The sequence below is a fragment of the Mya arenaria genome, chromosome 14, assembly GCF_026914265.1.
Source record: "Mya arenaria isolate MELC-2E11 chromosome 14, ASM2691426v1".
Taxonomy (NCBI): Eukaryota; Metazoa; Mollusca; class Bivalvia; order Myida; family Myidae; genus Mya; species Mya arenaria.
Genome location: NC_069135.1, coordinates 28381301 through 28395737, shown reverse-complemented (window position 1 = coordinate 28395737; position 14437 = coordinate 28381301). Strand labels below are relative to the sequence as shown.

At 33.6% G+C, this 14437-nt stretch overlaps 1 protein-coding gene across 1 annotated transcript; it reads left to right on the top strand.

Moving 5' to 3' along the window:
• Positions 1-2791: 2791 nt before the first annotated feature.
• Positions 2792-4362, top strand: LOC128217206 (uncharacterized). Its single transcript, XM_052924175.1, has 4 exons — positions 2792-2942; positions 3114-3146; positions 3248-3446; positions 3967-4362. The coding sequence occupies exons 1-4, from the start codon at positions 2850-2852 to the stop codon at positions 4146-4148; spliced, it is 507 nt and encodes a 168-aa protein (XP_052780135.1). The 5' UTR covers positions 2792-2849; the 3' UTR covers positions 4149-4362.
• The last annotated feature ends 10075 nt before the right edge of the window (positions 4363-14437 follow it).

Below are 14437 nucleotides of genomic sequence, written 5' to 3'. Positions count from 1 at the left end.
TGTTTATATGTCTGTACGTTGATATACATTGTTTGTTTTCAATTGAATATATGAATTCAAAGTATTTCCATGTAAACAGGTTCACTTAATGTCCCTTTTCTCATAATATTTAAATGATAGCATTCATTACATAACATCTTGATATTACTTTTGTATGAACTTTATTTTAAATGAATTTGTGCCTTTTTATATTGATAATTATTAGATATAAGTTTTATTAATTATTAACTATAAGGACACATGTTTGCAATTGTCAATGGGAAAGTGTATACAGATAAATTTTAGATATGAAAAAAATGAAGATTTGTTAATGATATCAACTCTTATTCAACTTTACTTAAAATTTGTCGTCAATAACCGTTTTGATGCGTGTAAAATTTCCAAAACGTCATATAAAACGAATAAGCCTATTGTTTAAAACAGGAAATTAAAAAAAGTTATTCTCTCTGCTTTTGTATTGACTGGTTGCCGGTCATACGAGTTCGTTATTTTAGAAAATAACTTTCTGTGAAAACGATTTATAGACACGCTGTGGTAGTAAAAAAGCATGTGAGAATTTACGGGCATATTTTGAATAATAGTTTAAATTATGCATTTGAAAACAAATATAAGTGCCTTAACACGACATTAATTGACTTTGTTAAATTTAAGTGATATAAAATGGAAGTACAAAGCTTAATTCACACGATTTTACTAACAAATATAAGTCGCAATAACGAAATTAACACAATTTAAATTTAACTGATATAAAATGAAAGTTCAAAGCGTAATTCACACGATTTAAAACAAACATTAATGAATAATAGAAGGCCGAAAAGGATCAGGCCGAAATGATATCTCGGCCTAATCGACCCGACACCAATAATTTTATCGGTGATAATGCAAGGTACTTGTCTAAATAATTTACGCATGCCGGAGACGACCGAGTAATCACGATCTAGAAAGTTGATTAAACCGTCATAGTTCGGCTATGTCCGTGTTTATTCGAATGTGAACAATTGTATATATTGTCACATGACTTTATTAAGCCAATTGGGTATCGATATTTTACACGTGGGTCAAAAACTAGGTGACTAGGTCCAATCTGGAACACACTAGAGGCATTATGTTTGGTCTAATAATCATGAAACTTAATCAGAATGTTTCATGAACATATTAATATTCAATGAAACCCATTCAGCCGCGTCTTTGATGCCTTACATCAACATTTGTCTTGTATAAATTTGAAATGCATCTACCCAACTATACCGTGTAAATAACACACATTGTTTTCCCAATATCTTTTCGATTTAACAACTCCTTCAGGCGGGGAAGACATTGACATTCTGTTAGGAATGAAGGCACACTTTGGTCTTATTGAATGGACCTAATGTGTCGTCAACTTACATTCCAAACAACCATACCGTTACTTATGTATCTGTTTCGATCACGGGAAAAGCAATACTTTAAAGTAGACATTACATCGGTTAGATGGTACTAGATGTCAGATTTGTTTTATTGTTCAAGCGAGTCAAACATTGGTTATGAACTTATGATAGGCGGACAAGGGTGGGATTTTTATAATAGTTTTTAATTGGTTTATTTCAGATAAACACATAACTGAAAGAATTCCACTTTTGAATTGGTACATGTTTACATAAAACCAAACGACAGAAAATTTGAAATATCCTCGACTTTGACCTTAAAGAAGTACGAATTACAAATAGGCTGTCTTCGAAACTCCCTAGACAGGGGCTGGGCATGTTGGCACTGTTTAGGACCAGATCATTTACATTATAGTTAGATGACTTGAAGTAAAATCTTAATATTTAAGACTGAAAGGGGGAAGGGTTGTCTAGACATTGGTCCTTTTTTTAAAAAAAACAGGGGATGGGCGACACGGATTTTATGTTGACGGAATGTTAAGTGGGGGACAAAATGGCGGATTCTTATGCACTTTCTCTCTGTTCAGATCGGAACCTATAGTATTTTTTTCTTATTCAATATTGCAGTTGGTGTCTACATCAAGTGTTGTTTGGTTCAAATCCCAACGAGGAATCCCTTTTTGTGCTGAATGTTTTTTTTAATTTAATTAAATATTGGTTTACATTCATGCATGCTACTAAATTGTGATGAACTAAAATTTATTAATAAATTAGGCCATATCAAATTTATGTTCAAAACCTACATGTCAGGCATGAAAAATTAACTTCAACAAAAAAGAAGCCATATTTATGCAAACATGTCCGTATTTAACATCTTCAAGATGTCTTATCTTATTGCAAAATCGTTCATTTTTAGCGAAAATTAAATAAATTTTGTCAGTAAAACACTTCATAACTTGACTCACTCTACAAGCATAACTTGACTCACTCTACAAGCTATTTTTGATTTTTAAAAACAAATATTTTCTTGTGAGTTTGACTCAAAGCGTACCATAATGTGTATATAACTAAACAATGCTTAAACATCTTATGCTTGGTATTGACATTTTACACTGCAGATCGTTCTTACACGAACTACACCAACTTGCAATTGCAGTTAAAAAACTGACATAAGATAATGGCTTAAAACAGCATTGAAGTATTGAACCAAATGTATTTTTTATCTGCTTTCATACCACTTTTGCCGGTGTTTCATGTTATCTTGGATGGGCTGTTTATATAAGTTAAAATATTGCAGCTTGATTTGTAGTGAGTGTTTTTGTGCGGATAAGGACAATATTGAAGTATTGACTGGTTTCATATTGCAATATAAGGTTTGTGTATATTAACAAGGCATAAATTGTGAATGATTTGAAGGATATGAGCGCCTGCGATTTCGGGTTTCTTTGTACCGGACTTTAGGCTCTTTACGGACCTGAATCTAGCATGGTGTCTGTTATTTCCATATTGTTTTGCAGCTTGTGTGGCGCAACAGTTTTGGCTGTAATAGTATTCTGGCTGTGTTATCTCCGCAGAAAGGTTTATTGGTTAAAGAATGAAGATTAAACATTAATGTTTGATGTATTTATACATCTTTACAGTACTTGAATACATAGCTAAACGTACGAAGTCAATATTGCTTTTCAAATTGTAATTTTTAAATGTTACATCTTCCACAAAAGCCACTTACGAAACTGTACCGTCTTTCAGAGGAATTACGAACGGATAAAGTCAACGAAAAAGGTGCGTTATGTTTTAAATGATTTCCTTTCATTTTTGACAGTATTTCTTTGACAGCAAAACTAAATCCGAATATATTTACAAATGTTCCTGTATATTTTCAGGTAGCCCAGTTAGTTTTTCCTCCATCATTTAACAGCATTCACAAGAGTCTCCTGAGAAATTTCAAGTTAAAGCAGCATGGCATAGCTTTCATAGAATGTTCTAAGACCGAAGTTGAGCAAAATAAGCCACTGGTGGTGTTATGCATTCGCAGCACAAGAGTGCAGGATACCTGTAATGGCGCAATGGAAGGAATTCAAGGTAATGTTCTACAATATTATTATTTTCATTCTATATTTATTTTTTGTTGTATAATACTTCAACTACACATAGTATTGGTAAAATGTTATACCAGACGCCTGATTTTTATTCCATACCTTTATAGATGTTTTCTATTATACAATAAACCAGATTATTCTACCTGGATTTTTTAAACGACATCGTTAATCAGGTGGCGAACACGTAAGACTTTATCAGGTGAAATGAAAAATTGAACACCATTTAATAATGACAGGGTGTCATTTTTCTATATGACACCACGGTCATTATGCTATATAAGAGTTGTTCCGGTGTAATGAAAAAATGAATACCATATAATAATGACAGGGTGTCATTTTCCTATATGACACCCCGGTCGTTGTGCTTTATAAAAATAATGGACTAAACTCCCTTAACCTTAAAAAACAAATGTATTGTAATGTATGTCACCTGTTGTAACTATACAATCCATTTCTTGAAACTTCGATGTATTTCTTGTTGCACGCAGATATTCTATTTTTAGCGTCATGCAAGGTTGCGTTGGTAGTTTTTCACAAAACTGTTGGAAGTACTACGATGGAGGATGTCCAAAACATTGGCTACCAGCACGAGGGTGTGAAAACAACTATTCACGTTGGATTTGATGACAAGAGGTGTTATTTTACCGCAAAGAATACAAACGCGATATTGTCGTTCTGCATATAAAATAAAGAATGATAAAGAAGATGTTCATGATTATATAACATTAGATGTGTCGTGGCATAGCTACATATCACTCTCATTAAAACAGTTTTTGGTTTCATGAAATTGAATGATGATTATTTGCTGCCTATATTTAGTGCAAAGAACTTAAAGTTTACATCTAAATATTTGTATAAGTACTTTTACAGGTACACATGCGAACTGCATGTTTTGTGGTTGAAACAACAATTCTTGTAATAAAGATGAGTGTTGAATATTGGCTTGTATGTTTTTTTGCGTTTTTATTTTAATTACTAATTGGTCTTGTTAGGCAATATGGAGGCCCAATTGGCTAACATTAATAACATACAAACGCATCGTATCTATTTCCACAAATATCCTGCCGTATGACACAAGGTATCAAACAAACCTAAGGCATTCCCTTTAACTAAGAACTACGTGGTAGTAACCTTTGATATATTAAATCTAGAGATATCACAGGAGTGCTAATGAAATTGGAAAAGGATAGGATATTTAAAAAAATCCATAATACATTATGTAGGTAGTACTAATTTGCCTTGAATAACTATAATTGTTAGTTCATTGGCACATATCTATAAACAAATAGGTCTTGGCTAATGTAAACTACATTTTATGCCGAGGGTGAGCATGTTTTCGTAAGTTACCAGCGAGATGACAAGGTGTCCGAACGATTTGAATGTTATACATGTAAAAGAGAATGTTTTGGGTTTAATTGTTGTTGAGTTATTCCTAAATCAGTAATGTTTTGAAAGGAATATCATAACCATGCTAAATACTACACAGAGCATATTTGACGGAACACGTGTTGTTTTTTCAAAACAGAAATGTTTTCACCTCTACATCATTGTATTTAAACTGGGAACAAATAAAGAAAACATTATAAGAAGTAAAAGCGACGTGTTTTAGCTAATCTTTCCTTCCAAATGATTACCTTTGTAAACCATATGAAGAAAAACACGTCACATGCCGGAACATTCGGAGCCAGCCAAGGACGGGTTTAAAATCAACATGAATCTGCAAAATTTTCATAAAATCTGAAAAAGACTGAAAGTTTAGCTATGCTAGGATGCTATATTCAACCTTATATTTTGTTTCAGGAATTCATCTTCAAAAACTAGAAGCAAGTACTCTTCAAAGTATCGCCCTTATACCCACGGTTTAAATAAAATCCAAGCAATTCATTAAGTCTATCTGCCCAACTTCCTGCTGCATACATATAAATTAAGAATATGAGTGCGTCAAAAGGTTGCGACAAAAGGTTTTACCACCTCTAAAGTCTAACATCCGCTCCGGTTATTTAAACCAAATGTTTCAATGTGGTTTAACGCAACAACTATGATGTGATTGATATTATCCGCGTAATTATGACGTCGTATGATAAAATGTTTCCTGTTTCGGTCGGGTCGATCTATATGCAGAATGGGTGAGAACGGAATACCGTCAGGTTTTCTAAAAATAAATTTAGTTTTTTTTTTATTAATTCTGAAAAGAAACTAGCAAATGGTGTAATTAACAGTAATGAATTGCGTGAGTGACGTCATTATTGGTGACATGAACGCAGTTGGGTTGTTTTAAGTCAACGTGGAGTCCTTCGGACTTGACACGCATTAACCAACCCAACTGAGTTCATACCACGATAACGACATTTTCCCCTTTATTGAAAACTACATGAAAATTGTTTTGGAACTAAGAACACGTTGGAGAACCCACGTGACTTATTGGTCGAGTGCACGGCAACAAATGTCAACAAGTCTCGATTCATGTAAGGTTTTTAAAGATAACTTTCTTAATATTTGGAGAATTTTTGTGAAATAAAGACCATTAACCCCGCATTTAAGAGCTCTATCCACGGTAATAAAGAACTTTCTCTAATATCCTAAAGTTTTACCGAAAATCTTGACCAACTGATTTATTGGAGTTGAAATTTAAGGCAAACTACACGGCTTTTGACAAATCTATCGCTTTATTTCGTGTTAGCCGTAAATAATTCATCCAATAATTTTATTTAAAGCAAATTGTGTGTATTTTATAGTTTTCACCGTGTATTGTTTAACTTCTTATAGTTATTTCAAAGGCGAAAATTAGCTAAAATCAAATTTATAATGTAAACGGACATTTTAGGATTGATAAAGTACACGGTCCTTTTCAATTTTCAGCGTATATACTCATTATTTCACTGACGGGTGCTAAAAAGAGTTGTTATAAATATATTTATTATTTCTATTCTCCAAATTCATTTTTGAACTTTGCTCTCTGTTTGAAGAAGGCGCATTTTAATGGAGTGCCAATGGAAGAATGAACGCGTTGTAAAAATTAGACAGACGGAGTCGCCTGAATGATGGGCTCTTTTTCATGAATCATGTGTTATCACAATAAAACTCAGTCCCGTATTTTAACAATATATTCGCAATTGATATATAAAGGGCTTGTAGTTTGCTGTAAAGGGTGTTCCACTTCTTTTTCGTTTCGTATATGATATACGTGTTTGTATGCATTATACATGGTATACAGTAACACATTACTGCTTAATAACTCTTCATTTTGCCAATTTTGAGAAAGGAAAGTGTTTCATTTCAGAATATGAAGACTCCGACTGGCATTTCAAAATAAAAAAACAACATCTAGTAGACCATGATAGAAGGCATTCTGGTATATTGCCATCGTTTTTGCGGGAAAGAGTTTACTTCCCGCGAACAAGACACAGGTTAGTTTTTTCGCTGAGTAATAAGAATATACTAACAGATATACTTTTATTATGACTCCCCTCGTGTAGAGGTAAAGATTTGCCTCCGTCAGGCTGTGTTTTCAACGTTTGTGAGGGGTTGCGTTTCTCACATAATAATGTGGTCCGTGTTTCAGTGGACAGGGTCGTTTAGTTTTATGATGCTGATCACACGATCAAGCACTCATTGCATGGCAGTTATATAGTGTGTTTTTATAAATTATATTCAAGTATTACATTGCGAGCATTTCTCACTAACTTGTGACATTACATGTCTTTTTTATAGGTGCAGCAATCGAGACAAAGTTGCACGTTTGCAAAAATTGTGGCAAAGCATTTGCTCTTGGAAGACTTGAAGGTACACGAAAGACACGAAAGCGGCCAATTGAAGCTAACCTGTGATGTGTGTGGGTTCAAATTAGGTGACACGTCCAATCTCAGCGACCAGTTTTTACTAGACACCGGGAAATGACAAGTCTAAAATGTATACAGTGTCGCATAGCATTCAAGTTCAAATCTGGACTCAGCAGGCACGTTAAGGCGAATCTCACCTGATCAGGACACACTGAAAGATCACAATGGTCTAGTTAAGAGTGCATTCCAGTATTCTGCCGAGTTCAAATAACCTTTTGATGAGTTAAAATTTTATTAAGATAAATAGCAAAATATACGGCTACCAAATGGTGATCTTTCAAAATGTTCGTTTGTCTTACAGTACTGAAAAAAATGCTGTGTAAAATTAGTATGAAAAGGGATTAAGCATAAAACAATTTCATAAGGTTTAGAGATACATTGTTGTCATTTTCCTATTGATGGCCTATAAACTCTTAGCTGCATGTATCTTATATGATTCAGCAAGCTTTGAAACACAATTATTTTGTAATCACATTTCAGCCTTCAGTCTAGAACATTCTAATGTTCAATGCTCAGCTCTTAGTTTTAGTCCTAGCCTGTAAGTTGGTTATATAGTGTGCTCTCATTCCTCCTTGCTGTTTCCCATCTAACTCCGAGGCTCCATCTTTACAATGAGTTCCTGTCTGTATTAATGCACTCGAGCTTCTTTTTTGATTTAAGTCTTGCTCTGACCGGATCATCAAAAAGGTGTTCACTGTTTAAATGAAACATAAACACAATATATTGTCGGATTCCATATAAGTAGAGCAGGCACTATATGTGCAGACTAAACCAAATGAAAGATTCAGCGTTACCTGAAAGTATGAACAATATGCTTTAAATGTTGAAATATATATAAACTAATTGTGATGTGCCTATTTCATTGTTTTATATCACATCAAAATAGGAACATTCATAAAATTTATAATCGCCACAAACGGGCCGCTAACTACAGAGTTGTTTTATTCGGCGTCAGTCCAGATAATAATTTATAAGTAAAACTATCTGATCTTTGAAGAGATGTATGAATGTTTCTGTATTGATCTGCATATTTAAAAGTAATCGAACTTATAATGGCAGACTTTCGCTTAAAAAACCCATAGACTTTCTTTCAATTCCTCATTAAATATAATTGTTAAATATTTAGTTATTTAGGTGTGCGTTATAATGCAAATTTTATTGGTTCCAGTTAAAAAAAAACTAAACACTATACAATCTAACTTCACGAATAGAAAATGCTTATATATTACTATTAGTTTGTAAACCGCACTCTACTTTCAAACATTAACTAAACGACCGTGTACTTTATCAAACCTGAAATGTCCGTGTACTTTATCAATTTGGTTTAAGTTCATTTTTACCTTTGAAATAACTCTAATAATTTAAAAAATACACGACGAAACCTATAAAATACATACAATTTGCTTTAAGTAAGATTTTTGTATGAATTATTTACGGCTAACACGAAGTAAAGCGATAGATTTGTCAAAAAACGTGAACTTTGCCTTAAATTTCAACTCCGAGAAATCAGTTGGTCAAGATTTTCAGGAAAACTTTAGGATATCAGAGAAAGTTTTTATTACCGTGGATAATGCTCTTAAATGCGGGGTTTATGGTCTTTATTTCACAAAAAAATCTCCAAATATTAAGAAAGTTATCTTTAAAAACCTTACCTGAATCGAGACTTGTTGCCATTTGTTACCGTGCACTTGACCGAATAAGTCACGTGGGTTCTCCAGCGTGAAGGAAGGTAGACTGCAACGAGGGCGTCAATTTCATTATATTTGCACAACGAGCATGTGTACAGGAGTCCCTTAGTTTAAGCCTTAACGTTTTGGCCATACTGTTGGTTGATTTTATATCCTTCTGAAAGAGAAGTTCCACCAGGCTATGATGAAACTTCTGGTAATTTGCTTCAGTAGGTGTCGGACGTTAGAAACAAATTTACAATGGTATGTGAGGTTGCACGATCCTTTCTCAAATGTCATGGGGTAAGGTGAAACAAAGATATGACGGTAATGCTGAAGAGAGGAGTTTAAAACCTGGCGATCCTGTCCTTGGTTTTCTGCCTATACATAAGCACTTGATACATGTAAACACGTTGATATAACAATCTCCTGATAATTAACAACGACTGATAAAAGTTATCATGTTGTCGTTGTGGAGAATATAAATCTAGTAAAGGATTCAAATACAAATTAAAACAAATTTATTATTTTAAATAGCAATACCTTTGATAGAAAGTAAACTATTTGTTTAAAATTGACTTCGTTCAACCAAGTCAGCACCACAACAAAAGTGTTCCGCGTTTTCTTGTGCAAATCCAATCGGGACATACCAAATGTGCAAAGATTACCGTAAAGGGTATCATAATTTCGCTGTGAGAAAATAACAACAGTTAAACAACATCCATATGGAATTTATCCTTTGAGACAGCAATACATTTGATATCAAATACATAATCAAATGAGTCAGAGGAATTGCATTGCTCACTATACTATTATATTATTGTGCCACCATTAAATCGGATATACCGAATGTGGATAGATTACCATAAAGTTAAATACGTGACTAAAACGGACTCATTCCAAATATCGAGAACTGATGATTGCATAGACAAAGTGGGAAAAGCTTAATACGTATGTAACAAAATTTGTTATGATAAAGATTCAACGTATGGCTGGCTCTTATCAGAAAATCAGTACTGAATTAAAAGGGATTAAGTGCATCTTATAACAGATCCACTGTTTTGTTTGTAGTTTGCTAAACCAACATAATTGCATGTAAACTAATGTTTCATGTTAATTATATTCATGTTACATGGTATTGCATATCTTGTTGTAAAATGCATGTGTTACATTCTTATTATTATTTTCTATAATATACATTTTCAAAAGAAAGTTCTACTATATCAAACTTACTTTTTCTTGAAGAGGACAAGAGTTGAAGTTTAAGAATAAACAAGATTCTTATATCTGTGTGAAGTTAGCTAAACATACGACATTGGACATTCAAAATCGAATGTTGTGTTGGCACGACATTGGACATTGGACATTCAAAATCGAATGTTGTGCTGGCACGACATTGGACATTGGACATTCAAAATCGAATGTTGTGCTGGCACGACATTGGACATTGGACATTCAACATCATGTTGTGCTGGCACGACATTGGGCATTTAAAATCGAATGTTGTGTTGGCACGACATTGGACATTGGACATTCAAAATCGAATGTTGTGCTGGCACGACATTGGACATTGGACATTGGACATTCAACATCATGTTGTGCTGGCACGACATTGGGCATTTAAAATCGAATGTTGTGCTGGCACGACATTGGACATTGGACATTCAATGTCCTGTTGTGCTGGCACGACATTGGACATTTGACATTCAAAATCGAATGATGTGCTGGCATTACATTGGACATTCACTATTGAATGTCGTCGCACGGCATTGGACATTCACTATTGAATGTCGTGGCACGGCATTGGACATTCAATAGTGAATGTTGTCCTGGCACGACAATATGAAGTGATAACGGTTTTTGAATGCCCAATGTCGCGACAATGATTATTTAGTAAACTTACTATGAATTCATATTTGGTGGAATATAATCGAATTGTTGCAATCGAATGTTTTTCCTCTTTTACTCGTAAATTGTGATGTTTGCTATTATTGTTGTTATACAGCATACGTCTTATGTCAATTTTGAGACTCTCATAACGTGTTAACTTTCTTTACACACAGTCTTTGGAGGGAGTATTGTTTAAGAATTTGGATACTTTTAATCCATTAAAGTTGTACACCCTGTGAGCCCATCGTAAAACAACGTATATAAGCCCTTTTATCACGCAAATAATCTGCGGACCCATGATAGCAGTTCAAAGTTGCGTCGTCCAAGATAAGATTGGACATTCGAAACGAAGCCAGAATATGTTCAGTGAAGGTCTTATATTTTTATTGCTCAATATGTTTTATTTTCCGCTAAAACAATAACATTTTAACTAGCTCTTTCATTTTACATGTTATTAGTTATATAATTATCACAGTCTTTTGTTCGAAAAAAACAACATACAAGGTATGCATACTTTTAGTAACGAGTCAAATACCTGGTATTAAAAAGGAATCGGTCATTTTGTGGACAGATCTAAGTTACCTCATAGAATGAATTGTTGTCCAGTGCATGACAAAATTTTCTTTGATTTTTGATTGTCAAATGTCCAATCTCGTGCTCGCACGTCATTCAATTTTGAATGTCTAATGACATGCCAGCACGACATTCATTTTTGAATGTCCAATGTCCATTGTCGTGCTATTACGACATTCATTTTTTAATGTCAAATGTCCAATGTCGTCCTTATGCAACATTCAATTTTGAATTTCTAATGTCCAATGTCGTGCTAGCAAGACATTCATTTTTGAAAGCCCAATGTCCAATGTCCAATGTCCTGCTGGCAAAACATTCATTTTTGATGTCCAAACACGACTTCTACTTTTGAATGTCCAGTGTCGTGCTAGCACAACATTCACGTTTGAATGCCCAATGTCCAATGTAGTGCTTGCACGACTTTCATTTTTGAATGTTCAATGTCGTGCCAGCACGACATTCACTTTTGAATGAACAATGCACGACATTCAGTTTTGAAAAGCCAATGTCCAATGATATCAATGTCTAATATCCAATATCGTGCCGATACGACATTCATTTTTGAATTTCCAATGTCCAATGGCGTGCCAGCATGATTTTCACGTTTGAATCTCCATGGTGTTGCCAGCACAACATTCAATTATGAATGTCCAATATTGTGCTAGCACGACAGTCATTTTTGAAAGCCCAATGTCAAATGTCGTTCCAGCACGACATTCAATTATGATTGTCCAATGTCTAATGTTGTGCTAGCATGATATTCATTTTGAAAGCCTAATGTCCAATGGCGTGCCAGCACAACATTCACTTTTGAATGTCCAATGTCAAATGTCGTGCCAGCACGACTTTCATTTAATTCGGACTCCACACACATTGACCAACCCAATTGCGTTCATACCCCGATAATGACAGCAACCCCGCAATTCATTCCTTATATTTACACCAATAGTTCATTATTTCATTCAAGAATTGTTAAAAAAATACTTTATATCATTTGAGAAAACCTTTCAGAAATCCATTCTTACCCATTCTGTAAATAGAACGACCCGACTATAACCGGAAACATTTATTTCAAATGACGTCACAATAACGCGGGAAAAGATCAACCACTTGAAATCACTTTAAAACGTAAAAGTGAAACACTTCTGGTACCAATATATTTAAAATATAATAAACTAACACTTTTAAAAATGTTGATGTATATTTTACGGGACCTGCAGACACAATACAACCAATAACAAGATCAATAGCTTTCATGTATATTGTTATGCGATGAATTACGATCCGAACATATCCGAAGATGTTGCGTTCATCGATTGATGAACGCGATTGCCGAAAGGCAGTTCATTTAAGGAATGGAAGTTGAGGTGTAAATATTTTTGAATGTCCAATGTCCAATGTCGTGCCAGCACGACTTTCATTTTTGAATGTCCTATGTCCAATGTTGTATGTTAAGCTAACTTCACACAGTTTATTTCATATATATTTTAAGAGAAGTTCTGAAGATTTTTATAGAATGTTATGAAACATTCTTATTTAATATTTTAGGGCAAATTTATCTCCCTTTTGGGTTAAAGTTTCTATAAAAGTTAAAAACATGTTAATAAATAAATGTTGTTGTTTAAAGTTTGTTACTGGTTTCTTTTTCTCTGATAAAATTGGTAGCTGTAACACAATTTTGACTTAAGCTCCCAATAGAACTCAAATGTTTCTAAAGGGTCATGGCAATCATTGAACTAGGTTTATATTTTTTTTAATTGCGAACCTACCGACGTATTATTTATTGCAAAAAATGCTTGCGTCGCCATATCCCTTTTCTCCTAAATAAAGTAAAAACAATATTTCACTCTTTCATGTTTTAAGAGAAGAGTGCCTTATAGACAGATGCCAATGTGGTGGATGTTTTTTGCTAATTTTGCTGCCACGTTTGTTTTAGTGAAATTATGACATGCAACACAACTGCCGTCACAAAACCCAATAAATTACTTTTATTTGCTCACCGTGAGCAGTTTCGGTGTACTTCAGTCCTGTGTAATTAAAAGGAAGAATGTCTGAATAACTTGTTCAGTGAAAAAGCTCCTCAGATATGAGTTTACTACCGGTTTTAAAATGGAGAAGGACTTTCAAGTGTAACGTTTTAAAATAATTTATAAGATTTCTATCCATGAAATCTATAAATTACGTAACCAAATATTGAAAGTCAGATTTAAGGATTTTCCTCGTTGGATTTAGAGGATAAAACACAAGACACTTAAGATATTTTATATCCTTATTAGGTTTTATGTTTTTAAGGACCATTGCATGTTTTTACATTACAAGTGCAGGTGTTCTAAGAGCCTCTATTTTAAGAGCTTATCGAGCCGAGCGATAAGCAAACAGACAGTCTATCATTTTTGTTAATACATGTATACAATTGTTAAAATGTCGAATACCTAAGTACGTACAGCGAAGTTTTATTCACAATGTGAATGTAAAAAGCTCATTATTGTATTAACTATATACGCAAAGGGTTCAATGTTATATTGTCCTTTTATAATTAATAAATGTTTGAATATAATGTGAGTATTCTCATGTGTAGTAAAAGTAAAGAAATATACAAATAAACATATTTTTGGACCAGAAACGTTATTTGCTTTTCGGTAACAAACAAATTTTAATACATTCTAAGCATTTGCCCACGATTTTTGATAAAATATATATTTGCTCAACATTTCGCTCTGTAACCGAATATAGTGTACTTTTCCCCTTGAGCCTGTGCTATGTTTTGTAAAAACTGATAAGTTAATAACAAACTTACAGTGAAAATACTTTCTGTAAATAATTTGTTATAGCGAAAAGCGAATGACGTTTCTGGTACAAAAATATGTTAATTTATATACTTACCATGTTTGCCTTTAAAACGGTAGTCTCGGAATGAATATGTTATTCATAGGGTATATACATACATAAAAATGAGGCTCATATGATTAAGAAATATGTAATGTTTATTTTTTGGTTATTACGAA